The sequence below is a fragment of the Micrasema longulum genome, unplaced genomic scaffold (assembly GCF_059751315.1).
Source record: "Micrasema longulum isolate JH-2025_06_02 unplaced genomic scaffold, ASM5975131v1 h1tg002326l, whole genome shotgun sequence".
In the NCBI taxonomy this organism is placed as follows: Eukaryota; Metazoa; Arthropoda; class Insecta; order Trichoptera; family Brachycentridae; genus Micrasema; species Micrasema longulum.
The window spans coordinates 117,723-144,506 of NW_028279476.1; the positions used below are offsets into that span (position 1 = coordinate 117,723).

At 34.8% G+C, this 26,784-nt stretch overlaps 1 protein-coding gene across 1 annotated transcript in view; it reads left to right on the forward strand.

Moving 5' to 3' along the window:
- Positions 1-26,784, forward strand: part of LOC148272469 (uncharacterized) — a 67,582-nt gene that overhangs the window by 15,596 nt on the left and 25,202 nt on the right. The window contains exon 2 of the mRNA XM_088240007.1: positions 13,992-14,205. Within this exon, the coding sequence (XP_088096133.1) occupies positions 14,044-14,205 (162 nt within the window). The 5' untranslated portion in view covers positions 13,992-14,043. The remainder of the gene's footprint in view (positions 1-13,991; positions 14,206-26,784) is intronic.

The following is a 26,784-nucleotide window of genomic DNA, read 5'->3' on the forward strand; positions in this document are numbered from 1 at the left end:
ATGACCACTTTACACACTACAAAATATTCACTATTTTAGGGGTATGTTTACACATCCACATTCATGACTATTTTTACATTACCTCAACTCTTCTCTCTGTTGACTTTTGCAAACTAAAAGAGCTGAAACCTTTATTGATGTCGGTGAGTTTTACCTGGATAAATTATTTCACCTAGGTAATGCCTAAAAATACTTTAATTTTTTTATGCAAGTTATTTTAATCAACAATATTTTGAGTATGTCCAAATGTTTGTAGGGAGTTATTTAGATTGAAACTTAAAAGTAACCGGTAAATGTACTAAGAAGTGATATTATTTCTTGGTAGATGTTATAATATAATTTTAAAAAATAATGTTTTTGTACAACTGTCTCACAAATTGATATCTCTTCTAAGAAAAATATTCCGTTTTACTAATAGCTAGTTCACGCATAATGGATTGAGCGAGATAGACAACAGTTGACGAAATTACAAACAGCTTAGGTAAATTACATATTTTTTACATTTGAATATATTTTTAATCTTACTTTGTTACTCTAACTAATAATTTTACTCTGCAAAGCGTCCTTTTTATTGTGAATGAATTTACAAAATATATCATTCAAAATGATAACGGATAGTGAAAGTGATAAAGAAATAATAGTACCTCACCGAGAAACTCAGAGGCTTAGCAGCTAAACCTATTCCGAAAGTGAATTAGACAATAACGATCATTTTTTAAGTGATAGTGATAATAATTTATAATATGACTCTTACGAAGAGCACGAAATCGAAGAAGCTTTTTCTAAAGTATTTTTGGATCAATATCGAGCTGATATACCTCATTTACGTTTTGTTTGTAGAATAGAGTTTGTATAGTAATAATTACGTTTTGTTAGTAGAGTAATAATTACTACCTAATGAACAGCTAAAACATTTGAATTTCCCATTGCTATGGGCACCCATTATAATAAATGAACTAATGTTTTTTTTATATTCAAACGTCCTAATTGACAATCATTAGGTTCCATGGTGAATTATTTTTATGTTTTATGGCTCTTTAGTTATTTGTTTATATTCTTAATTATGGGGTTTTCCGGTGATATAGGGACCTCACTAGATAAGATTTATTATATTAAAAGTAAAGTATTTAATTAGTTATTCATTACGGAAGTACATCAATATTTTCTTAATTATTGGATCGGGTTTAATCGCGGGAAAAACACCGAATGCAATTATTTTCTTCAAATATTATTTAAGTGATTAAATAACTAACTATTAACATTAATTTATTTTTCATTTGACTGTTTTTGCAATGTAAAAAAGTTCACTGTTTCAGGTCCCGACTAGCTATAAGTTTCCTGTGTTTAGTCGTTTCTCTTTTCTTAAAAGCACTGTGAATTTAAACATCATAAGTAAATTTATAATGAGGATGTTTAGTGGTTTAAAAAAAAATTGTTATTTGACAAAGCTTTTTTAATTTTTATGTATCGTATTATCAGCGCTACGATCTTTTAAATTTTTGTATTTCTGACATTAACCCGCGTGTGACGTCGCAAGTTCTCTTCCGCTTCTTCTCGGTTAGTTCTGTTAATTGGTCCATTGACGATTAGAAAAACCGGAAATCTTCCCCAATCCTCTTATCATTGGTTGATTCATATGAACAAGTGACGTCATTCAAAGTAGATCGTTTTTATTTAAATATTTTTATTAATTTCAAGAAACTTTGCCGTACATTTAATGCTCAAATTTTAACCGCGCGTAAGAAAACATTTTTTGTGTTAAATTTTCCGTGGGCTGAAATAGGTACGAAACTAAATGATAACCCGTCGAATAAGTAATTTGTATGTTTTGAAAATGTTTTATACCACTGACGGTTAAGTGCAACAAGCAGTTCCCGAATTCATTTACCCTTTTGGGGATTATGACGTCAGCATCAGTCTAGTTGGAACTTTATGATAGGGATTAACAACAACGATATATCGTTGTTTAGCAGTATAAGGGTTAATGTATGTAGCATCAATTGTAATATTATACTCGTACCTCAGGGGCGCTTTAGAAAGGTGATTCTATGCAGCATTGAATTTAAAAATAATATTAATTGTTTATATTTACATACCTATATATTTTACAAGTGAATACAGAGCAATTTTACACAAGTCTAAGATGTTTTTTATCCGCTTTGTACTAAGCGATATATAGAAAACTATAATTATGAATATTTAATTTCGGTTTATTTGCAAACGACATATTTTTGTTGTAATGGCTGTTGTTTTCATGAAATATATTAATAAAATATGCCTTAAAATTGAAGTAAAACTTTTCAGTAAAACAATTTATTATGTTGTCTTGTTAATACATAACACTACCGATCTCTAGTACGAGATGACACATTCGACATGAACTATTGATTTGATAGGTGGTTTTACACTACAATATTTCATTGTTCCTGGTCTGGCACGTGAAGCGTAAGATCGACCACCTAACCTTCATGTAGCAAGTGATCAATATAAGCCGCATTTGGTGTAGGTACTATTGCAGAGCCCGCGCATTGATAATAAAATAAATAAATACTCGAGCTTTATTTTATTGCGCGACATAAATATTCCGATAATAAAGATCCGTCATGGTGGGACACAACAAACATCGTCCCACATATTATCCTCACCGCCGCCGTGCCTACTACTTACTACCTACAATATGTTGGATACAGAATACGCGGCACGGCCGAGACTGGCTATTCGGTGATCGGTGATCGGTGATCGACTACGAAATAACATTGACACGAAGGCTATGTGACTTTATCGCAATGTTCTCTATGAACTGGTCCATGTGGAATAGAAGCATCACAACTCGCATAGTGAACATAGATGTGCACTCGTATATAGGTAGAGTGTTGCGGCTTTAGGTTTTCACGGCCGCGATTGCAGATTGCGGAGTCGATGACTTCATTTTCCGACGATTCGGAACGTCGCGGTGTATTCACATCCACATCCACATGTAACCTACTTAGAGAGGCGCACTCAATCACTATTTCAACAGTCCGGAGTGAGCGTTATTATCGACCGAAGAGCGACGGACGGACGCTCTTTTCCCTTGTATCGTCCCCGCGTGGAGCGCCTCGGTCCCGGAGGCGGGAGATGGATGCGGAGCAGGCTCGGGCCGTGCCCGCGGCGGGCGGCCGTCCGCCCCCGCCGCCCGACTCGAGGCTGGGTTCCGGTGCTGCGGCAGCCTTCTGATTCCGAGATAACACCTAAAAACTAGTGAGAGTGATACACTTTCATCGTGTGTAAATAATAGCCGACCCCGTGCCCGCAGTACGGCGTGCTACACTGACGATGCGCACACGCGCGTCTCACGCCAGCTTGCCTGTAATACCAGCCGACATACCGATTATTGGAATGTCAACAACGCCGTAGAAAACTGATCACCTACCCATCCATGTTTTTACATTACGAAGAAAGTGATTTATCGTAAGAAGCTACGAGTACGATCGCTAGTAATATTATTGTTCTGGCCCTTGCCGTCGCGTCGCGTCGCGTCGACATGCGACAGGACGCCGTGTACGGGATACAGCATTACGCATGTGGGCTCTGCAGAGAGCAGATGTTTCGTGAACTTTCTTTATTATCTTATTAGTTTTACCTATATTATGTGCGTCAGAGTGGATATTAATTTGTTTAACGTATTGAACATTTTAACAATTTAATACCATTAGGTAGGTGGGTACCTTACATTAGTAAGCTTACTACAAAATTTCCCGTTCTATAAACATAATTTGCATGTCAATATATTTGTTGTTTTTATAAAATTATTTCCATTTGTGTTAGGACGAATTCGGCTAAAATCGCATTTTGTAGAACACCGGTGGAACACTCAAAAGGGGTTAGAAGGCCATAAAATAAAACGAAGAAAAAATCTCGTGAAAATTAGGTAGTTGACTAGTAAGACGATTGTCTGTGGTTTGCAGAAAATACGGTATAATGAGGACTATCATTGTAAATGATAAATAAAATGAAACCCGCTTTGTGTTAAGTAAAGATGACACTGGTGGATTTTCAGCTGTTCATAACATGAAGAGCATTTGTGCCGGAGACGGGTGTTACTTTTTATAATGACCGCGATATCGTAAATAAACAACGATTTAATTATTGTTATCTTATGGCAGAAAATAGTAATGCGGTCATACTCGCAATACCGACGTTTTCATTTGAAATAAACCAGAACAAAGGAGTTTAGAGGAAATGTATAAATAAATATTATATTATTAAGATTATAGAAGTTTCTAAATTAAAATTGAAAAAAAATGCAAAATGCCACGTATTAACAACTTGCGTATTAATATTGTACCGATGGAATTTTCAGTGCATCGGAGCATTTATTGTTCCTATTCGCGGAATCTGCATAATATGTTAGGCGGTTACGAAATTACAGAAATTATTTAGCAGAAAATTGGTTCTAGAGCCGGAAATAGTTTATACTGTTCGACTTGTTTTATGGACTAAAACAATAAGTAATCTAAATGTAAACCGAAACTTAATCTGAAATAAGTCTTATTGTGATGCTCCTCGAACCGCACCAAACCGCGAGTTGGCGAGAACTCTCTTTTCCTCCAAATATTCAATTATAAATAATCCATTAAACAATTACACATTTAACGGAATCGTTCGATTTTCACAACGCAATCGACACAGTTCCGTTAAGGTGGCGAAGCGGAAAATACGTAAATTTTAATGCTCTTTAAATAATGTTTATAAGAGGTCGTCAAATTAGTTAAGACGGGTCAAGGTAGTGAGGCTTTGCAACAAAATGGCTCATTTTATGAATTAACCGTTGGATTGTTACACAAAATATGCAGTAGGTGTAAGAAATACACCAATTTTATAATACACTGCCTCCAATTTTAATCAATGCAACATTACATACATCTCTGGCCCGCATGTGTCGGGAACTTAGAGTAATAATTCGCTCCCGCTTAAAGAAAAGCCCTTTAGTTCTATTGAATAGAACACAAGCGTTCCATTTTTTTTGTTTGGTTTTTAATTTAATAACAACCGTGTAACGGGCGGTTTCGGTTTGCGCTCGCAATTCTCGAACTGAGTACATACGGCTCGTTGTATTGCTGTAAACTGTAGATAACGTCGTAGTTGATATCGTAGAATGATTTTTGTCCGTATGGGCGAGTCTATAAGCTGGTGATGTATTATTCTGGTCGGGGATATAACATATACTGCTGAAATAGCAAAATATCAAGATATTTCATGACCCTTTCCCAACCTTTGCGAATAATCTCTTTACAATAAATTATAATTAGCAATGTACTTCTAAAATTAAATATATGTGCACGAGGAATCGTATTGACCAATATTTAGTAATTGTATGTTTTTTAAGTATGTATATTTGTTTAGTTACATTTTTTATTTGTTTAATATATATTTATTGTAAGGGTTACTAAATTATGTTTATTCATCGTATTATTATCGTCTTAGATTGTTAGCTATTTACATGGCCGATCAGTATTCAATTTATGAGCAGTTATAATTGATTAAATTTGATAAATTAGGTACTTTTGAGCATTATTTTGTTAAATCTGAAATATTTCTAATCCAGTTTCTTGGCAACCCGCTTCCGATTTTGCGAGTATCAGTAGATTTTCTGATCTGTAATATAGGTATGTATGTATTATGTATCTTTATTTAACTGCAATTGTTGAAAACAACTGGCTAATGATTTCAACATTCTGTTCTGAATGAAACGTTTTTCTCTGTATAAAGATCAACTTAGATAATATTCAACTTATTATAGAATAGCTTCACCACGCAGTACATATTAGTAATACATAGCTGTGAACACAGAACCGAGCATTTGTGTCAGATCCCGGAATCTCCGACCGCTCCACGCTCTATTCGATGATATTCCAAACATCTCCACCATCGCATAGCACAATGCGTCCTACGAAGTGTTGTAGAGAAGTGTGCTATAATATGGTCGCTTCCGAGTAAAGGAATCAGCCCAGCGGACTACGAAGGCCTTTGACCTCCATCTGTAGTGAAGTCGCCCGCTCCCGCTCCCGCTCCCGCTCCGGGCGTAGAGTGTACCTGCAGCAGCGGCTCGCTTCAGAACGTGACTTGGTAAACCCACCTTTCAATATTTGGATCACAAGTCTCTTGTTACGACATCAGTTGACTTTACCGGATCTTAAATAAATCGATGACGCGTTATGAAGGATTCGATCGGCATTCGATATTGTCACCTTGTGAATATTTAAAATATCATAACATATACAAATTGACAACAATCTTTAGAGTAAAAACACGCCACTGGCTAGAGTCGCCCATACGGAGAAAAAAACCTTTAATGATTATTAACTACGAAGTTAGCTACAGATATTACAGCAATACAACGGGACGTTGGTACTCGTGTCGAGAATTGGAACGCTTTTGTTTTATGCAATTGAGCTAAAGGACTTCGCTAGTGATTTATTACTCTGAGCAACAATCGTAAGGGTTTTTCGCTTTCTGCTGTCAATTTTTAAAAAATCTAATCAATGACCGCAGGCACACTATCATTATACCAAGCAGCGGATATTTACTTAAGTCAGTTTTAAATTTACCAAATCAATTTAATTTTAGAAGATTTCTCAGCAATTTTTTGTATTATTCGCGATGTAATTTTATTCGGATTCATTGAGACACATGTCCCAACTCCGCGGGACTAAAGTCCCGTGTTAAGTATGGAATCCTCTTTGAAAAAAAAGAAAGATAATTTTTACCGGAGTACGTAAATGGATGTTGTCATAGCCTAAAAGTTTGATTTGCATCAAAATACGAACATTTTCTGTGGAGTTGTAAGTTGTAACCTACATTGTTGATATTATTAATATAAATATACCTACGTAGATATATGTATGTTCGAATGCGAACCGGTATAATATTCGGAGTAGAAAACGTGTCAGTGATTTCTATGAAACTTAAATGGAAATAAACGAGTCTTTACGGCCGAGGGACGAATTAATTTGACAGTATTAAATACATAAAGTTCTTCATATTTTCTATAAACAGATCACGGAGAACGCCTCGGTTCCGCTGGGCACTCGGGCACCTGTACCTGTCCTCGGCTGCGGCTGCAGGTATAACTGCGTTCATAAAGCTCGTAGTACATTTATTACAAAAAAGTAGGTTTTTAGTTTCAACCTCCTCTGTCAAGTTGTAGACGATTTTTCAGTAATTAAGTCAATAATATTACAATAATGCATTACTCATGTTGCATCTACCCATATGCTTATATAGAGTAATAAGACGTTGGACTAATTGAATAGTAAACTAAGGCAGGATTAGTACCACAATAAAAGCAAATCAATCCTTAATTGACGAACCGACTCTTTTTTATTTATTCATATCCTATTGTTGATGGTAATATTTTTAACCTATTTTGTAAAGGTTGTCCGAGTCTTTTGTTTAGTTTTGTCTGGTAGTTTATTGTATAATTTCAGCCCCTGGTTTATTAGTCTTCACTGTCCTTGTCTCGTTTTAGAATGTTGTATATAATATGTTCGGCGGCCTTCGTGGTGTAGTGGTCAAGACGCTTGATTCACGCACGGAAGGTTCCGGGTTCGATTCCCGGTGAGAACACAAAAATTAAAATGTGATTTTTCTCAAGCCTGGGTGCTCTGTGATGTAATTCACCACTGTAATTAGGCCTCCTGGCCTGTTGTGGTGCAAAAAAAAAGGAAAAAAGGAAAAAAGGAAAAAGGAAAATATGTTTTTTATTAAAAAATAGAAATACATGTACGAGTATATTAGAAAAAATAATGATAACGTATCCCTAACTCTACGAGGCCAAGAGCCCCGTGCCGAGTTGGGATACAACATAATGGAAAGTGGAAGGACAACACCCTTATTTTTTTTGTTTTTGAATCTTGAAATAAACATATTATTTATAGTATTTGTGCTCTAATAATAACAATGTAGGTACGTTATTTAACACATATTTCTTAACCTTCTGCTTGAATTTTTATATTTATTTTTCTTCATAAATATTTTTTCCCATTTCATAATACTTTTTAACAGCCTTTTAAAAAATTGAATTTTCCGACTGCCTTTTTTCTAAATGGGAATCTGATTTTTTCCTTTTTTCCTGTTTTGTGATTATGTTCATGTTGGCTTTCTTTTCCGAAATTCTGTGCTTTATTTTAAAATTAATAATATTATAAATAAACATCGTGGTATTGTTAAATATCCTTTGCTTATATGTATGTTAGTACTTTCAATTCATGTAACATCAAGTTTCCACTTGTGTATCTGTTTTTTTTTTCAAAATGATTCTTAAAGATTTTTTTTTGTAATATGATTAGTTTGTTTAAATTTTCTTGGTTGATAAAAAAAAATAATTATAGCAGTGGCTAATTTATAAATAAACTTTAAAGATTCTAGTTGAAAGAGTTCACTTACATTTAATTGTTTTGTTTTTTAAAAGAGTTTTTTTAGTTGCTGTTAGATATAAATACGCTATTTTAATATGTACTATTATTATAAAAAGAACAGTTTTTTGACGTTGAAGGGTTTTTATGGATTAAAACCCGGTGAGTCAGCATTGCTAAATCGAATGTGGTATATATCGATCATCTGTTATAGGACGGTAAGTTGATCAGTCTCACGCTTCAGTTGCCAGTCCAGGGACAATGAAATATTTTAATGGAAAACTACTTTTAAAGATAAATATTTCATATCAACGTTCCCGGGAATCGAACCCGAGACCTCGAGCCAGGTAGATCAATTCTATTTCTATTTCATACACAGATCTGTATTCTTCATCCGCCTGGACACTTATTAAAAATAATCATGCATTCGAAATAAACTAAACTACTAGAGAGCTTTTCTTCATTTAAATATGGGCAAGAGTGATTTTATAAAATGTCACCAAAATGAAAAAGTCGTTTAAATTTGCAATAAAAACCGGTTCTTTGCCATATTTATCTATCGTTTATCGTCCGATACAAATATTATGGTCGACCAAAACGTCAGTAGGACAGAAGATAATATAATGTCCCGCCATGGCAATAGGAGTAATGTTTGCACTAAAACTGCATGAAATCTATACAGTCAATCAATCAATCTATCTATCTATCTATATATCTATATATCTGCACATCGCCTATTTTTATCCAACTTTTAACCCAGAAAGCCGAGACATGTCGGTTTATTGCAGCCACCTTCACTTTATGTTTGCTCTTGTCTGTTGTCGTGTTTTACTAAACTTAACTGCGATCGAGTGTTTTAATAGAAAATCCGTTTTTTCCCAAAGAATCCTGAATAATATCAAATGTGATCTGAGATTCAAAATCGCTCTTTTTTAACGTAGCTAACATTATCGTAATTTTCCTGTGGTGCTTAGGGCACTGCGCTAGTATTATTGGTACCTACTCCAATTGCAGCGGATCTTGATCATTTTTGTTACAGAGAAAGTAAGGTGATCAGTTTTACGCTTTAGATGCGCGTCCAGAAACAAAGAAATATTGCAGTGTAGAACCACCTTAATATTTGATACCCACAAGCGTGGCAAGCGAACGCGATTACCACTACACTACGGGGCAGAATAATCTCCAGTCGATTTCCCTTTTGAAGATTTTTACCTAAGAATAACCATCAGATTTTTACCGAGTCACTTACCAACACTTTTCCAGGTTTATGATTTTTATTTTAATCACATAACTGTATTATTTATCCACCCGGACACGGAGAATCTTTTTTTTAATTAAAAAAAATATCATGTTACTTTAAAAAAAATATTTTTACACACATAATGTCAATTCACGTGAATTATCGTGATGCAGAATTAAAAAGAATGAACACATTTTGCTGAAGATTATATTTCATATTGAACAAATTGTTTTAACATGTATATAATGTAAATAATTATAGAAATAATAATTCATAATAATTAACAATAATAGTTACGATTTATTAACAAAAATTACAATTACTTTATCTACTACATGTTTTAGGTAATAGATTTCTCTTGATTATGTCTAGTCTGCCTAACTAGGCACAACCTGTTTTAAGGCAGACATTTTCATGCAAAAAAACAATAACATGCTTCAACAATGTTTGAGTATGTCTAAATGCTTGCAGACTTGCTGGATTTCCTCCCTAGGAAGTTATTCATATTCAAATTTATTTCAACTGAGAGGGAAAACATTTTTGAGAAGGGAATATAGAAGGAATATGGAATATGGACTTCACAAAAGTCAACAGATGGAAGAGTTGAGGAAATGTGGATGTTCAAACATGGGCAGAATGGTAAATGTTACACATTGTGTAAAGTGGCCATTTAAACCAGCCAATGACAGGTCATAAGCCCTGTAAATGCCTAGACTTCCATATTCCCTTCTCAAAAATGTTTTCCCTCTCTGTTGAAATAAATTTAAATAACATGATTAGCTACTAGTTTATTTATTAAAAAAAAATTAATTATTTAATTATATTAAGAATGTTTTTTAGCAAATTTTCCGATTTTTCTCTACCTAAACTTAGTAACCATTTACAAAAAAAATAAATAATGGAATCCGGGTCATGGTTTTGCAATGTTCGGGTAACATATTGAATGTTTTGGCACCCAGAAACCTCAAATTTCTTCGCCCGAATTCGGAGTTTGTGGTACTTTACTTTATTTTTATTTCCAAGAAAAATCACATTAAAACGTTTGAAAATGTATCCAAGCCTAGGTACACACATACACATAGGTGTTGCGCCATATTATGTATATCTATTCACACCAGCATAACTACCTTAACTATTACTGCAGATAGGTAATAAGGCAGACGCGAAGTGGGCGGACATGTTTTCGTGTTAATGGGCACAGTTTTTTTAAACAAATAAAATTTAGTGGGTCGTTTCTTCATTGATAATGTCGGCAGCTTCAACCTCAGTTCGTGGGTCTTTACAACACCCGCACCTGCCTCAGTTAGGATAGGTTAAGTACCTTCTCACTCCCCTTCATACATGAAGGAAAAACAAACGAAAGCTTATTTTGAAGACATTCCTAGTTTGCCTACAGCATTCGTACGAGTACTTTTACCTCCATAGATGGATGAAAAATTGAAAGACTCTTAAAAAAACAGTTGGTACACCAATGTCGGCGTATCTTGATCGTTTTTATTACATCATCATGTATGTCTTCATGTATCTTCGTAAGATGACCAATCTTACGCTTCACGTGCCCGTTTAGTAGCTCAATCACAAATATAACTATCGACGTGCTTAAAAACATGCTAAGCATTTGAGCGATCGCAGTGAACAATAATGAACATGCTTAAGTTATCGCAGTCATAGGTCAACGCGTGTGTAATCTCTAAGTCAACGCTCGTGTCGGTTTGTTTTTTGTTTTTCTCGTAGATTAATACAGTGCACCGGCAAAAAATCGGCGTTTACTAAAAATAATACAATATATTGCATTTGCAAAATAGCAAGGAGTATCTAATAAAAAAAAGTGAAAATTAAATTACAATTACTATGGCGACTTATTTTCTTGACATTTGGCTTGTCAACCGCCAGCTAAATGCAATAAATAGCATGATAAATAATAAACAAAAATAGCAGTTTTAAAATATTTTCCATATTTACACCGGTGAAATTCAAATTGTGATGGCGCAGCAGGATTATACGTCGCGGAACGTAAATGTTTCAACATTTAATATTAGGTGTTCACGGATGTTCCATTGTGATCGCGAATACGATAAACAACCATGGTGAGAAATTGTTATCACGTCGCTCACTAGCACGTCGATAGTTTTTTTGTGATTGAGCTACAGGAACTATAAAATCTGCGACTTGGATCTAAAAGGGTCAATGTAATTTTCTTTTGGCAACATTTTGTAGAGGGTCGATGTCAATTAACTATGAAGTTAATGACAACACGAGTTAAAAATAAAATATTAAATCTTAGAAATTAAAATTAATTCATAATAATAAACAAATAAACGATATTTTCTTTGGTCCACTCCTGTCTAGTTTAAAAGATTGCACCTATCTCGCTCTTTCCATATTTAGATGAACAACATGACAAGAAGACTTGACTTATTTGCTCCATAGGTTTGATCTAATATTTAGCAATCACTATTAAAATAAAATAGGAAAGAATTCATTAGTTATTTATACCTCGATAAAGAAGCTTGTTTAGCTTTGAAACCGGTCTGTAGAAAAAACAAGTGGTTAAAAACAAAGTAGTTTATTGTAATGAATATCCACAAAGTTAGTGCTTCAAATATAAATAATATATGTTTTAATTTAACTACGAGTATACACTGTAATATATTTTTATTAATATTTGTTATCAAAAAAGTCAAAAATTTCATTAGAACGCCATAGATTGGCTGAAAAATAACTCTCCTGTTATATTGCGATTTACGATATATATTTTTTATTCACCTTGCTTATACTATACAAGGTTTATATTTTAAAAAGGGGATTTTTCTGCAATCAAATTTCTTTAAATTTATCTAAACTGTTGAGATCAGGAAAGATATACTAATGCGGGCCAATCAGGAACTTCTCGGCATTTGCTCATGTGGAGAGGGAACCACTTAAAACTCTTTAAGGAGAAGCCGGCCTATTGACGGTAGTCAACAGGCCTTCTGTTCCACTAGAGAAGTGTTCGGCATTTTGTTCCCTACTTTGGTTTATTTTACCAATTGCCTGCACTATATGGACCATGTACGATACTACCTCTCGTGTGAGTTCTTTATTACCCATCACCGATGGGATATCACATATATCTTCACCCAAGCTTCTGCATCGCGCCTCCAGCTGTTGTGTTTGAAAGCTGAAAAAAGGGCAATGCATCAACGGGTGAGGGACATCTTGAGGAGTTTTATCGTCGCATGGGCAGCTGTCGATCTCGGAGAGCTTGAAGCGATGCAGGTAGCTCATGAACCCACCACGACCCGTCAGCATCTGGGTGAGCTCGTATCCCGCATTCTGCATTCTCCTGTAAGGATATATGTAAGGATTGGGTGGGATGTTTCGGCCGTGGCCTGTTTTAGGAAGGTCTCCGCATTTTCTCAAATGACGAAGAAATCACAGAAAACTCGCCGGAAGAAGGGGGACTGTTGTCTTTTGGCAACAGTCCTTCCGATCCACTCGAAGAGTGTTCTGCATTCGGTGTCCTGCTTTCATTGTATTACCTAACTACGCGGGTGAAGTGAACATATTGACAAAATGGTCAAATTTTTGTATTAAGTCTCAAGTCTTTGCGTTTTTTGCTTTTTTTTTTTACTAAATTGTTTCTTTATGTTGAATTAACCCAGATGTTTTCCGAGGAAAAAAGATTTCTCGACTCAAAAAATAAATAAATAAAAAAATTAACAATGCGTAATAGTAATAGTAATGCCTATTATTATACTTGTCGTTATTGTAATGCCCTGCATCGCTACTTTACTTACTTGGCGTATAATAAAATATATGATAGTGACAGTCATAGTGATAGTGATAGTGATAGCGAATAATCTTTGTTACGATTTTTGAAAGTATTTTGATATCATGTTAAATTTAAAAAAAGGGTACAATAAATTAATTTTATTTGAAATACAAAGATACCTATCAAGGAGTATTCTTTTTTAAACATATATATATTTTGCACGGTACTGCAACTGTGGTTACAGGACATATCCCCCGTGTCAAAATAAGTTCCAGTATAGAATCGGGTTGTGGTCCTGTGGCTGGTGTCTCGGACTCACGGACCAAAGATCCGTGGTTCTAATCCTACTCTACCTCAACATGATTCCCATTTTCTAATAGTGAGTTATTTACAACTCGTTGAAAATGGCCCTCAAAATTAAATATTTGGGTAAATCATAAGAACGCAAATATTTCTTTAAAAAAAAACAAAAACAAAATATATACATATAATGGACGAGTTTACTTCACCTACAGCGGGCGCTCGGGGCTCATCACGCGGCCGGGCGTTCATCTCGGACAGCTCGAATCTGCGCAGGCAACTCACGGTGTGTGTCTTCCAGGACGGGGAGGGAACGAGGAGCCGCCGGCAGCGAACGAGCACGACCCGCGGGCATGCTGGTGGGCAGAGGAGCGGCGGGCGGAGCGCCCGCGCCCGCGCCCCCGGCCGCGCCCACCGTGCGGCGCGCGGAGTGGACGAGCGAGCAGCGCGGCCTGCAGCGGCACGCGCGCCTGGAGACGACACACTGGAGCGCCCCCCAGCACTCCTACGGCAAGGTGGGTCCCCGAGTGCACGATTCAGTGTAAATGTTACCCGCGCTGTTATAGCGCATTTGTCTACCGCGGAAGAGGTCTCGGGTTCGATTCCCGGCATGGTTGACATGAAATATTTATTTCAAAAGGTGTTTTTAAACTGGAATATTTCATAGTCCCTGGACTGGAACCTGAAGCGCAAGACTGATCATCTTACCTTCGTGTAGCAAAAAATCATCAGATCAAAAATGCTGATTTAGTATACATGACGATTCACCCAGAATACGAGAAAAATAAATCTACTTAAAATGTAGACAATAAATACCTCGTTCCTGTAACTTTATCACAAATAACTATCGACGTGCTAATAAGCGACGTGTTAACAATTTCTCACTGTGGTTGTTTATCGTATTCGCGATCACAAAGGAACACCCTTAAACACCTAATATTAAATGTCAAAATATTTACGTTTAGCGACGTATAATCCTGCTGCGCATATTTGAATTTCACCGGTGAAAATATGGAAAATATTCTAAAACTGCTAGTTTTTATTTAGTTATCATGCTTATTATTACATTTAGCCGGCGGTTGTCAAGCCAAATTTCAAGAAAAGCAGTCACCATAGTAATTGTAATTTAATTTTCACTTTTTTTTTTTTTACAAATGTGAGTTGCATTATTCTTTCACCTTGCTTGTAATGTACAAGGTTTATTTTTATTTCAAAGGGATAGTTATTTATTTGTTTACTTTTAAAAAATCAATTTATTCTGTTAAATTTACTTTAATGAAAAACTTTGTTTAGTTATTTAGTTGATATATTATGTAAGGATCGGGTGGGAGGTTTCGGCTGTGGCCTGTTTCAGGAGCCTCTCCGCATTTGCTCTAGTGATGAGGAAACCACAGAAAACTCGTCAGGAGAAGGCGGACCGGACCGTTGTCGTTCGTCAACAGATCTTCCGAGCCACTTGAAGAGTGTTCGGCATTTGGTGTCCTGGTATCATTGATACCTTTTATTGCCTTTACCATATCTATCATGTATAATGTTACCTCTCTTGACAAGTCCTTATGACTAATCACTACAGGAACATCGTACAAATCCTCATTTAGACTTCTGCATCGCGTCTCCAGTTGCATTCTCTGCAGACTAAAAAGGGGGCAATGTATCAATAGATGGGAGACATCTTGGAGAGTAACATCATCGCATGGGCAAGTGTTGATCTCAGATATCTTGACTCTGCGTAAATAGCTCATAAATCCGCCATGTCATGTCAGGACTTTTTTGTATTAGATACTCCTTACTATTTTGCAAATGCAATATATTGTATTATTTTTTAATAGTAAACGCCGATTTTTCGCCAATGAACTGTGTTTATTAAAGAGGAAAACAAACCGACACGAGCGTTGACTTAGAAATTACACACGCGTTGACTTATGACCGCGATAACTTAAGCATGTTTATTATTGTTCATTGTGATAGCTCGAATGCTTAGCATATTTTTAAGCACGTCGATGGTTATTTGTGATTAAGCTACGGCGGGCAATACCGTATTTTGTTTGATAAAGAAGAATGTACTATTGAAGGAAGGAAATATCGAAGGTGTTGTACTCGCGGCGGACAACCAGACAACGCCGACCGCCAACGGTCTATTGTTTATTTATGCGTGACGATCTCGAATGTCCAAACATTTCCAGTTTCTCGGAACAAAAGAATTTGTCAGCGAACGCGTTTAACTGAACATTTCTACCGCAAAATATTTCAACGAAAAATAGCAATAAATCCAAAAAGTCGTGTAATGTTCAAATAAGTTGCGCATCCCACTCACTCCTTCAATCTTCTGCCTTGAACTACTTTGGAGAAATCATTTTTAGATAATTTCGTAATGTTACTCCTTTGTATTTACATCATCACCTACACTTACTTTTTGTTTTTACAATCATTATTATTTACTTAACGATCAATGCCATTTAAAGGCACTCAAAACGTAATAATATACCCAATATTTTATAAAATAAAAACTACCGTGTTAAACAATATTCATTTTCATCTTTTATACCACTTTTGGTCACTAACGCAGTTATTTAATACCTATTATATCCTATGTAAAAAAAGCTAATGAATTTATTTAATAATTTATTATCAAAATTCTGAATACATCTAATTTGGTTTTAATCACTAATTTATCAACTTAATTATTTCCGACCAAAAAAAATAGTTATTTATTATAATTTTTATAAAGGTATGTTGCAATAAAGTAATCATATAAATTGCTGGCTATTTAAAAAAAAGTATAACCGCAAAACTACATAATTAATAAATCAGATGTGTTGATAACCGATATTACACCGACTTTAAATTTGATTTTTACTTTTAAAAATGTGTCCTTGAAAGTGTATATATTAATTTCCAATTAATTTATATTATACATTACATTCATGAACTTATTATGGATTTTTACGTTGTGCCCGTGTTAAGCCAAAATAATTTATGTAAAAAATAGTAAATGAGGAGAAATAATAACATATCGAAATTGCGGTCTACCTTTGTTGTGGTAGATATAATTATTTTTTTTAATTCTCCAATCGTCAGACTACACCGGCTCGGAAACGAGTATGGTGAAATTAATATGTTTCGTTTTCAGGGTAAAAAATTTTACGTCGATGAAATCATAATAATTTTCATTATTCGAATGCTGTAAAAATCTCTGCCTTTTTTACTTTGCTTATCTACTCTGAAATAATATCTACTGTATTTTTCCCCTAAAACTGTTATAATTTTTCATCACATTTAATTATGTACCTACCTACTTATATGCAGTGTATCTTTATATAATATCTTTATATTAGGTTATTCCTCTAAGCTTTATATCTATAAAGTATAATGTCATTTGATACTTTATTCTTATAGTTGTTTATTATAGTATCTTCCTACATATTAACTTGTCATGGTTACCAGAATAATCCGCTAAGCCTCTATTTTGAGGCTTGTCAGCAGGTGGGATAGAGGGGATATGGAAGGAGGTAATGAAAAACACACCACAACACCCAGATCAATTGAGATTAAAATCTTTCTTGGATTTTTTTCTTGCAACTGGCGGGAATCGAACCCACGAAGTATTTTTTTATACCTTTTGAAAACCCCGTATAATCAAAGAAGAGACATACAAATATAATTTAAAAAAATAGAATAGCAAAGAAAAAAATAATAAATAGAAAATAAAATAAAATAATCGTGTTCATCATTTTTTTAATATTATTTTATATATTATATTATATACACAAAATTATAATTTTTACAATGTTGTTTTGACTATGTAACCAGAGTTATTTACCCCGTTTTAAGACACTCAAAAAATATGTATAAAAACTGTAATCAATATATAGAAACAGTTATAAAGATAGTGAACAAAGTGAAAGACAAAGTAAAAAATGTAGTAAAAACATAGTAAAAATCTAGTAAAAACAAAGTAAAAAATGAAGAAAAAACATAGTAAAGATGTAGTAAAAACAAAGTAATAAATGTAGTGAAAACAAAGTAAAAAATATAGTGAAAACATAGTAAAAAACCAAAAAAATATTTAAAAAATATATATTTTAAAACCAGTAAAATCCAAAGTAAAAACACATAGTAAGAAACATATTTAAAGTCATTCCATGTCCACTCCTTAGTTGGAGCATATGGTATTCTTCTCCTAGTGCCTTGCCGAGTCCCCCGACGTGGGCGATTACTACAGCAAAAGCATAATATGTATCTGTCCTGCGCTACTTTTATATTTCGCAGCCAATTTGTTTATGCATGAACATTCACGGTACCTAGTAGGTATATTAATGACTCAAAATATTAAAAAATATATATATAAACCCAAATAGTAGAAATGTACAAACTCATCTGTTGAGGGATTAAGTGAGAGGTGGTGGTTGGAGAGGGGGGCATCACTGTTGATAGCCTGAAGTGGGCATATCCTGCTGACAGTCTAAAGGGAATATTTCTTCTGATGGTCGGGGTGGCGTACTCGCTGATAGCCTGAGGGGGCATTCCTGTTGTTCATTTTCAGTTATTATATATGTACATTTTTAAAAAAGAATTTTTTATTTGAAAATTTATTTATAAACCCTTACGGATTATAACATTCATTTTACATAAAATAATATATACATTTTTCATTTATACTCTGTTGTTCAAAATAATATTTTTTACATCTTTTGAAAAGTTTGTCCGAGTCTTTTGTTTAGTTTTGTCTGGTAGTTTATTGTATAATTTCAGTCCCTGGTTCATTAGTCTTGATTGTCTTTGTCTTGTTTTAGATAGTTGTACATGTATATACATTTTAACTTATGTCATTTTTTAAAAAGTTTTTACCACATCTGTCCCTGCATAGTTCCGATTTTACTTCTAGCGAGTCGGGATTCATATATGAAACCAGTAGCTCTATCACAAATAACTATCGACGTGCTAATAAGCGACGTGATAACAATTTCTCACCATTGTTGTTTATCGTATTCGCGATCACAATGAAACATCCGTAAAACCCTAATATTAAATGTCAAAATATTTACGTTTCGCATATGCGCAATCGCATATTTGAATTTCACCGGTGTAAATTTTTTACAAATTTTGCAACATAAATTAAACTCAAATTTAGCGCTTACTTTTAACAGTGATATACATAACCATCGCACACGATCTCATAACTGTCTACATTTACCCCCTGTACACTCCTCTAAATTCGGATTGAGGTCACTCCTCTACATTGCCTCTACTCAATATAACCTCCTGCCTATTCACTTTAAATCAATTTCTTACCAGTCTACGAATGGAAATCAAATAACACTAAAAATTCATTTCCTCAAATTATTTCTCGATAACCCTTAACCCATGTGATTTAATTTTAAATAATATATTATAATTTGTTTTTAAAAAGGTCTCCGAGATATGTCCATTTTTGTTTTAATTATGTTCAACAAAATGTATTTTTTATCTGATAATCTTTAATTGTATCAATCCCAGAATGAGTTTGCTAACTCATGGGAATACAATTGTGTTTTTGTACATTTTTGTATTTTGAAATAAAAAAAAAAAAATAAAAAAAAATATGGTAAATATTCCAAAACTGCTATTTTTATTTATTTATTATTTATCATGCTATTTATTGCATTTAGCCGGCGCTTGGCAAGCCAAGTGTCAAGAAAAGCTGTCAGCAGCAGGTGAAATTCAAATATGAGATTGCGCAGCAGGATTATACGTCGCGAAACGTAATTATTTTGACATTTAATATTAGGTGTTCACGGATGTTGCATTGCAATCGCGAATACGATAAACAACAATGGTGAGAAATTGTTGTCGCGTCGATAGTTATTGGTGATTGAGCTACGGGCCTCTCCCGCGTGCGCTCTCAAGCCAGGTCCCGTCTCGAGTCTCGAGTCCCGAGTCCCGAGTCCCGAGTCCCGAGTGCCGACACCGCACCGACCGCGAGGCCCGATGCCCCGCGGAGTGGGCAAGCGTGAAGTAATGAAATATCAATGATTACCAAATTTGTATTTTATTCGGTGAAGGAAGACAAATGATCGTTGCCGTGTGATAGTGTGATAGTGTATCGAGTGTGGGTGCAAGTATTATCACACACGAATTATTATAATATCTAGCGTGCACTGGTGCATACAATATTTTTCGTAATCCGTCAAAACGCCACCATTCATTTCGTAATGATCGTAATTTATTATTTTAACGTAGACAAAATTTAAAACGCTCCACGTAAATAAAAATATTATATAATGTGTACATGGAGTGTTTCCGCTTTCTATCATATTTTATCACTACCTATGAAAATATTGCGTAATGCCGGTCTTTCCTCATTTTATTAAATGAAGGTCCAATAACGCATAATGCCTTCGTATATTAAAATGAAAACTCACTTCCATTCAGTGCATTTATGTGGACGACCCTCTCAAAGGCGGAAAAGCGAACGCCGCGCCATTATGTTGTTTAAATAAATATTGTTTGTATTTTTTAGCGCAATACGGAAAATTAATATGCATTTTATTTATTTTATAATCGCAACAATCCAAGAGACAGATGCACATCGGAAACAGCAGATGAATTTCCAATGAAAGTGGGAGTGAACCGAGGCGAGGGACTGTCCTCAGTTTGCGGGTGCTCATATTGTCATGAATTATCTAAGAAATAATGGCATGAACAGTAATCTCGGGATTATGCGTTCTGCAGACGATATAATACTGATATCAGGTAACCATTGTGATTTGCGGAGCAACTTGGAAAGATGAAAAGAGTCCCCGGAGGATAATGGCTTAAAAAATACAATACCTGTACCCATTTGAGGACCCGAATGCCGAAACTCCTTCAATGCGACTGGATTAGGAAATATTAGTAAACTTTAACCTCATTCAAGTATCTGGGCTCACTCGTTCACAAAGACAGACGATGGGCGGATGTTGACCATGCAATGGGGGGGGGGGGTGGATGAAATTCAAAACGGTAATAGGAGTCTTGCGTGAAGTTCTGGAAAGGTGTACCGGACTATCGTTAGACCCGCAATTATTTATTACTCCGAATGCTGGTCTATATATTTACAACACCTACTCTAGGCAACTTGAAACAACTGAAATGCGAATGCTCAGGTTGTCGCCAGGAGTAACATTAAAATATTGAATTAAGTGTTCACGCATTCCCGGAAGCCTGGGTGTCACTGACATAAACAGTAAGCTGCAAGAGTGACAAAAGAGATGGTACGGGCACATAAAACGGAGACCACCAGACCTTACGGTCAGGCAATACCTGTGGATCTTCTTCGACAATCATTCAGAGGAAGACCGTAAAACCTCTTCAATAACTCTATGTTCTAAAATCCTGCAGCAGCAGAAACAGTCTAGATTAAAACAACACCCAGAACCGAAGAAAATACAGCCTTAGAACGAGAAGAGCCGACCCCTGAGTTGGGACAGTGCAAGGAAGAAGAAAAATCCAAGAGACCTTGAATAAAAAAAAAAATAGTAATTATTGTAATCTCCACGAGAATCGGACCCGGAATCTCCGGACTTGAGGTAAACGTCTACGGTGGTCATTTTTCCTTTACGGCCTTCACCCTGGTTATTTATATTTTTGGTTACCTGTAGATGTAACAAACTAAATTGATAGTTTGAAACTGAAAGTGTCTGAATACGCCAAATAGCGAGACTCTCATTATGAAATATGAATGCTCTACATTTGGTCAGTACCGCCAGTACCGTCAGTACATGGAAGTAGAAAGTATCCATTCTTTGTACGTATTACAATAGTTCAGCCTTTTCTCTCGCTGGCGATGGCGCTGTCGTTACTTCCCGCGAAGTGAAAATTTACTGTTTCCGCAAAATTAATAAATATGCTGACCATAATTATTTATCTTTCAGCTCGAATGAGCTAACTATTCAATTAATAAATTCGGAACCAATGTTCGAAATATTTTTTTGATATGTAGGTATTCATAATTCTCACTCATTTTGGCTACATCTCATACGAATGAAAACTCTGTTGACTCTTGTGCGAAGAAGCATACTGGCCCTTTATAAAGCTCAGGCTTTTCTTCAGACTTTAATTTTTATAAAATTTGTATTCAAAAACAAGCGTAATCGTAAAAGTTTCACAAAAATAAGAGAAACCCAAAAAAAGTGTTATGTACTTCGATTTTTCGAAAACTTTTGATTTGTCGAGCGAAAAGCCTCCTTACATACAGTAGGTGGCCGAATTATTAGGGACAAAACAAATTTCCGGTAATCTTTAAGTTTATGGAAATTTAATGATCAAGATTTTATTCATAAGAATGCTTTATTCATAATATATCGACGATGTAATTTTGTACCTGATCTCTATTTATTCTTCCATAAAACGTTATGATTTAACGATATTACAGAAAAACATAAGATTTAGTAATGCCACCTTTTGCTGCAATTAGGCCATTCGGGCATTGGCGCGAGCTTTCTATGCAGAGTTTCGCATTGTGTCGGAGATTGAGGTTGTAATGATAAGAGTTTCTATCAGTTGCTGCTTGGTGGTGATGACGGTGGCGAATGCGGTAACACTCCTGGCTTTATGACACGATACTGAATTGTGCAAACAGACTCTTCATCACCATGAAACCATACTTAGGCCTGGAAAAGGGGTCGCCCTTCCAGTACTCGATTGTACTTGTCTTGCCTTATGGTCCCTTCTACAGTATAGAGGCGTCCCAAATCCTTTACGCTAACAGGGTGTTCGAGCTTCTCCACGAAGCGTTCCGGGTGGAATTGATATCCTGGGCGTCGTCGGACGAATGAGCTTTTGTACACCAAAATTTATAAACTTGACTCGACTAAGAAACAGGTCTGTGATATTTTAAAAATATATATATACAATGCATATTTTAAAGGAAATATTTAATCGACCCTAGTCCGAAATAGTCATAATCCGGTATTATCTGTCCCATTGCAGTCGCCTTTTCCTTATAGCCTCAGTCTGGCGTGGTAGTATGGTTGGACGATCACCTATCATATTTTATTTAAACAACCATTTCTGGACTGTCCTTTAAGAGACGTTGATTTTTTCATCGTTTATTAATGCAAATAGACGACCAGCTCACATTTTAAGATTTTGAAGACAGCTGCGCTTGATTTTACGCCAACTACGCTGAGTGGTGATCTTTTTTCTGCCACTATGGGCACGCACGCACTCGCTGCAACTTTCACCTCGTGCAACGCTGAACGCAAGGCGTACCAATTCACCAAAACTACACGATACCAGGATCAAGGAAACTATTTAGATACTCTGTGCCCACCGTTGATCCTAGTTCGTTTCCAATTTACTTTGCCAAAGACTTTTAAATCCAAAATTAACTTAATTCTTGTCACGGTTAAATTCTACAGTATTGTAGGCACGACATTAAATCGCTTTTGTGTTTAATCTATAACAGTTGTTAAATTTATGAATAAAACCTCGAACGTTGTTAGATAAATCTTTCTTCCATAACTATTCACTTTCCAAGAGTCAAATCAAGTCGAAATCCAAGATAATTATAAATTTACACAAAAGATTCCACCATCAGCGGTTTCTATCAATTTTCATTTTAATTCGATTGACCACTGACTTCGAAACACCCTGAGTTCTGCTTTATCTCTCTGGTAATATGCAGAATGAATTAGATATTTGAAAAGGTTTGTACTAACCGAGATTTTCTTGAAAATGCGCCTGAAGACTAGGTTATACAAAAAAAAAATATAATTATTGGTGGTAACAAAATTAATTTACGCTTTATATAAGGAAAACAAATAAATTATTTGCGTTTTTATACTCTTGGACTAAGAAAACTGCCAAAAAAATCGTTCCGAAAATTGATAATTTATTGAGCTCACACAAACAACATTTTTCACATATATTAACAGCCAAATTAATAATTACTTAACTTTTTGAAAAACGAATAGTCTTGCTGTTATTGAAAAGAAATAATAATAATATCTGTAACAAAAACACAGAAGAAAAGCGAATTAAAACTAATATTGTATATTTTGCTCAGAAAATTAATCTAAACTTGAAAATTACGGAAAAAGTGTATTGTCTCTAATAATTTGACCACCCACTCGGAAAGTAAAAAAGATGGTGTAACTTTTCATTAATAAGTAGGTACTTAGGTACTTAATTATGATTGAATTCCAAAACATAAAATAATTCATTTTCAAATATTTTTGCAAATGTCAAACTCTGCTTTTCTCATCAACAGGGGTGCACTATATTGGAAAGTGTTTTCCGAAAATGTATCGAATGTCAGTTAATATTATTTTAATATTACCAAAAATACAGTAAAAAGAAATAAATGGAAAGAATTTATAAGGAATGTAAGGAAATAATCTGATTGGGATCCATAAAAGGTGAATGTTGTTTGTAAACATTTAAAAATAAACTTTTTTTAAACGAAAAAAACAACATCCGTCCATTTTTTTTTGTAAATGCATTCTCGACGAATACAACCCTAGTAGGTTGATGATAAAAATATTTATGATTCTAACTTATTTTTGACATATTCGATTGAAAGTTTGAATATTTACGAACACGCGCAGGGTAAAGATCTACATTTCGCTGAAAACCACACGTAAATCGGTTAAGCCTTTTAGGAGGAGTTCAGTGACATCGCACGTACAGAAGAAGATATGCGCATGTAGATACGTGATCTTAAAAATTCCCCCTTTACCTCCATCGCACATCGGTATCGTTTTAGTGCAGAAGGAAACAATCGCTTTGATTTAGACGAGCAGGTGCTCCTCTTGTCGTGAACTCGTGTAGCGCAGATGAAGGTGGATAATAGCGAGTAGGTACTCAGTACTCATGCTCGGCACACGGTACACAGTACTCGGGTGGGTACCTAGTACCTACTGGAGAAACTTGTGTCAGTTGTGACAAAAACCTGCACTCGGTACTGTAATGGTTTTCGCCATATAAGGTCGAGTTCGGTTCAACAACGCCACGATCTTTGTTTTTTGTTCTCTCTTTTTTTAACGCATTTAATCACCTTTATTATGTAACGGTACATTGTCATGTACTCGTACTATGAAACATCTATTTAGTGGTAGGTACCGACTTGCACATAACAAGCACGATTTTTCCCTTCGGCCCATTTCGTACGACCGTAAAAATCTACACGGCACGATAAAAAAACGTTACTTATTTTATTTATTTTATTAAAATGTACAATAAAAAGTAATAAGTAGTAAAGTACAAGTTTATACTTATACAAGTTAGTTTAATCGACAATATTTATTCAGATTTTAAGTAAAAATTAAAACGATCCGGTGAGAATAGCCGCTGAATACATACATATTTTTTAATAAAAATGTATATAATATATTGCGGCCTCGTGGTGTAATGGTCAGCGCGTTTGCTTACCATGCAAAAGGTCTCGGGTTCGATTCCCGACATGGTTGATGTAAAATATTATTTTTTAAAGGATGTATTAACACTAGAATGATCAAAAAATGATCAAGATATGCCGCAATTGGTGTACCGATGCAGTGCCCTATGCGCCATTAGATGTGGAAAGGGAATGATGATGTATGTAACTAAAGTTAATTAAAAAAAAAAAAAAAACAATATTATATATTTTTTTTACAATATACATAAGAGGTAAAATGGGTAAAAAAGACTATTAAAAAAAAAGAATAATTATACAGAAACAACATAAACAAACAATAAAATCCCATAAAGGCATGGCCTGTTCGTGGCTATACAAGAAATGTTTATGATTTTTTTTATTCCTGTAATAAATAGAGGGTAAAATATTTTTGTGTAGTATAAGAAAGAGAAAAGAAAATATTCTGTAAAAGATTAGGAGGTACTTTATTTTTTTTATTTTTGTAATTAAAAATACAATATGTGTGAAATGGGCCTATCTCGTGTTAGCCTATCGCGCCTCGATAATAAATGTCAACGGAGAGAATATAAATATGAATTAATCTACTTAACAAGGTAACGTTTTCTATAACCGCCATCACCATGCCACTTTCCGCATCTAGTGTTGCATATGGCACTGCGTTGGTAAACCAAATGCGTCGTATTTTGACCAACTGTTACATTTATTTATATATATATATATACGCCCAATGGGCAACTTTAAGAGCATATTTATACATACAAAATTATTACGAAGGAAAGTAGAAAGACACAATGGTATAAAGTAGACTTTGTGGGAGTGGAAGCGAGAGAGAGGTGTTTATAATTGCATTTGATTCAGTGATCGTTTGAAAGAAGACAAATTGTTATCGAAGAAATCAAGACCTGAGAATTCTGGGCATAGGGGAATGTAACCCATAGTTAGCTCTACGGTTATCGGTATGAAAGAGTCAGTTTTGCCTTAGGTTTCTAGTTGGGATATTTAATTTTATTGTTGTTATGTAGTATGTAGTATGTAGTATGTAGTATGTAGTATGTAGTATGTAGTATGTAGTATGTAGTATGTAGTATGTAGTATGTAGTATGTAGTATGTAGTATGTAGTATGTAGTATGTAGTATGTAGTATGTAGTATGTAGTATGTAGTATGTAGTATGTAGTATGTAGTATGTAGTATGTAGTATGTAGTATGTAGTATGTAGTATGTAGTAGTTCAGGCGCATCAAAGACTGAGTTGAGAAAATAGAACTGGAAGGTCGGATTTATTTCGACGGTCTTAAAGAGAAGATATATTTAAGCTAGTTTCTAACTCACATTATACGTATATTGGTCACTGGATAAGCCCAACCTACAGCCTATTTTTCTTTAAAATCGATGTTAAACTGATTCAATATTTTTGATGTGAACATCATAATGCGGAGACCAGATAACAGAGGAATAATAGTTACATGAAGGTAAGGTTAATTTCCACTCGATTTCCTCATTAAAGATTTTTACCTGATCCAGTCAAAAACACTCGTCCAAGACCCTGGTTCTATTTCTCACACAGTTCTGTATTCTTCATCCGCCTGGACACGGATAACTTTCTATAATAAATAAATCATTTAACATAGATTTATTTGAAAATAATCTTAATAACGTGCGGCGTTTGCTTTCAAAATAACTCGTAGTATTTTTTTCTTTTCTTTTAAATTTACATTT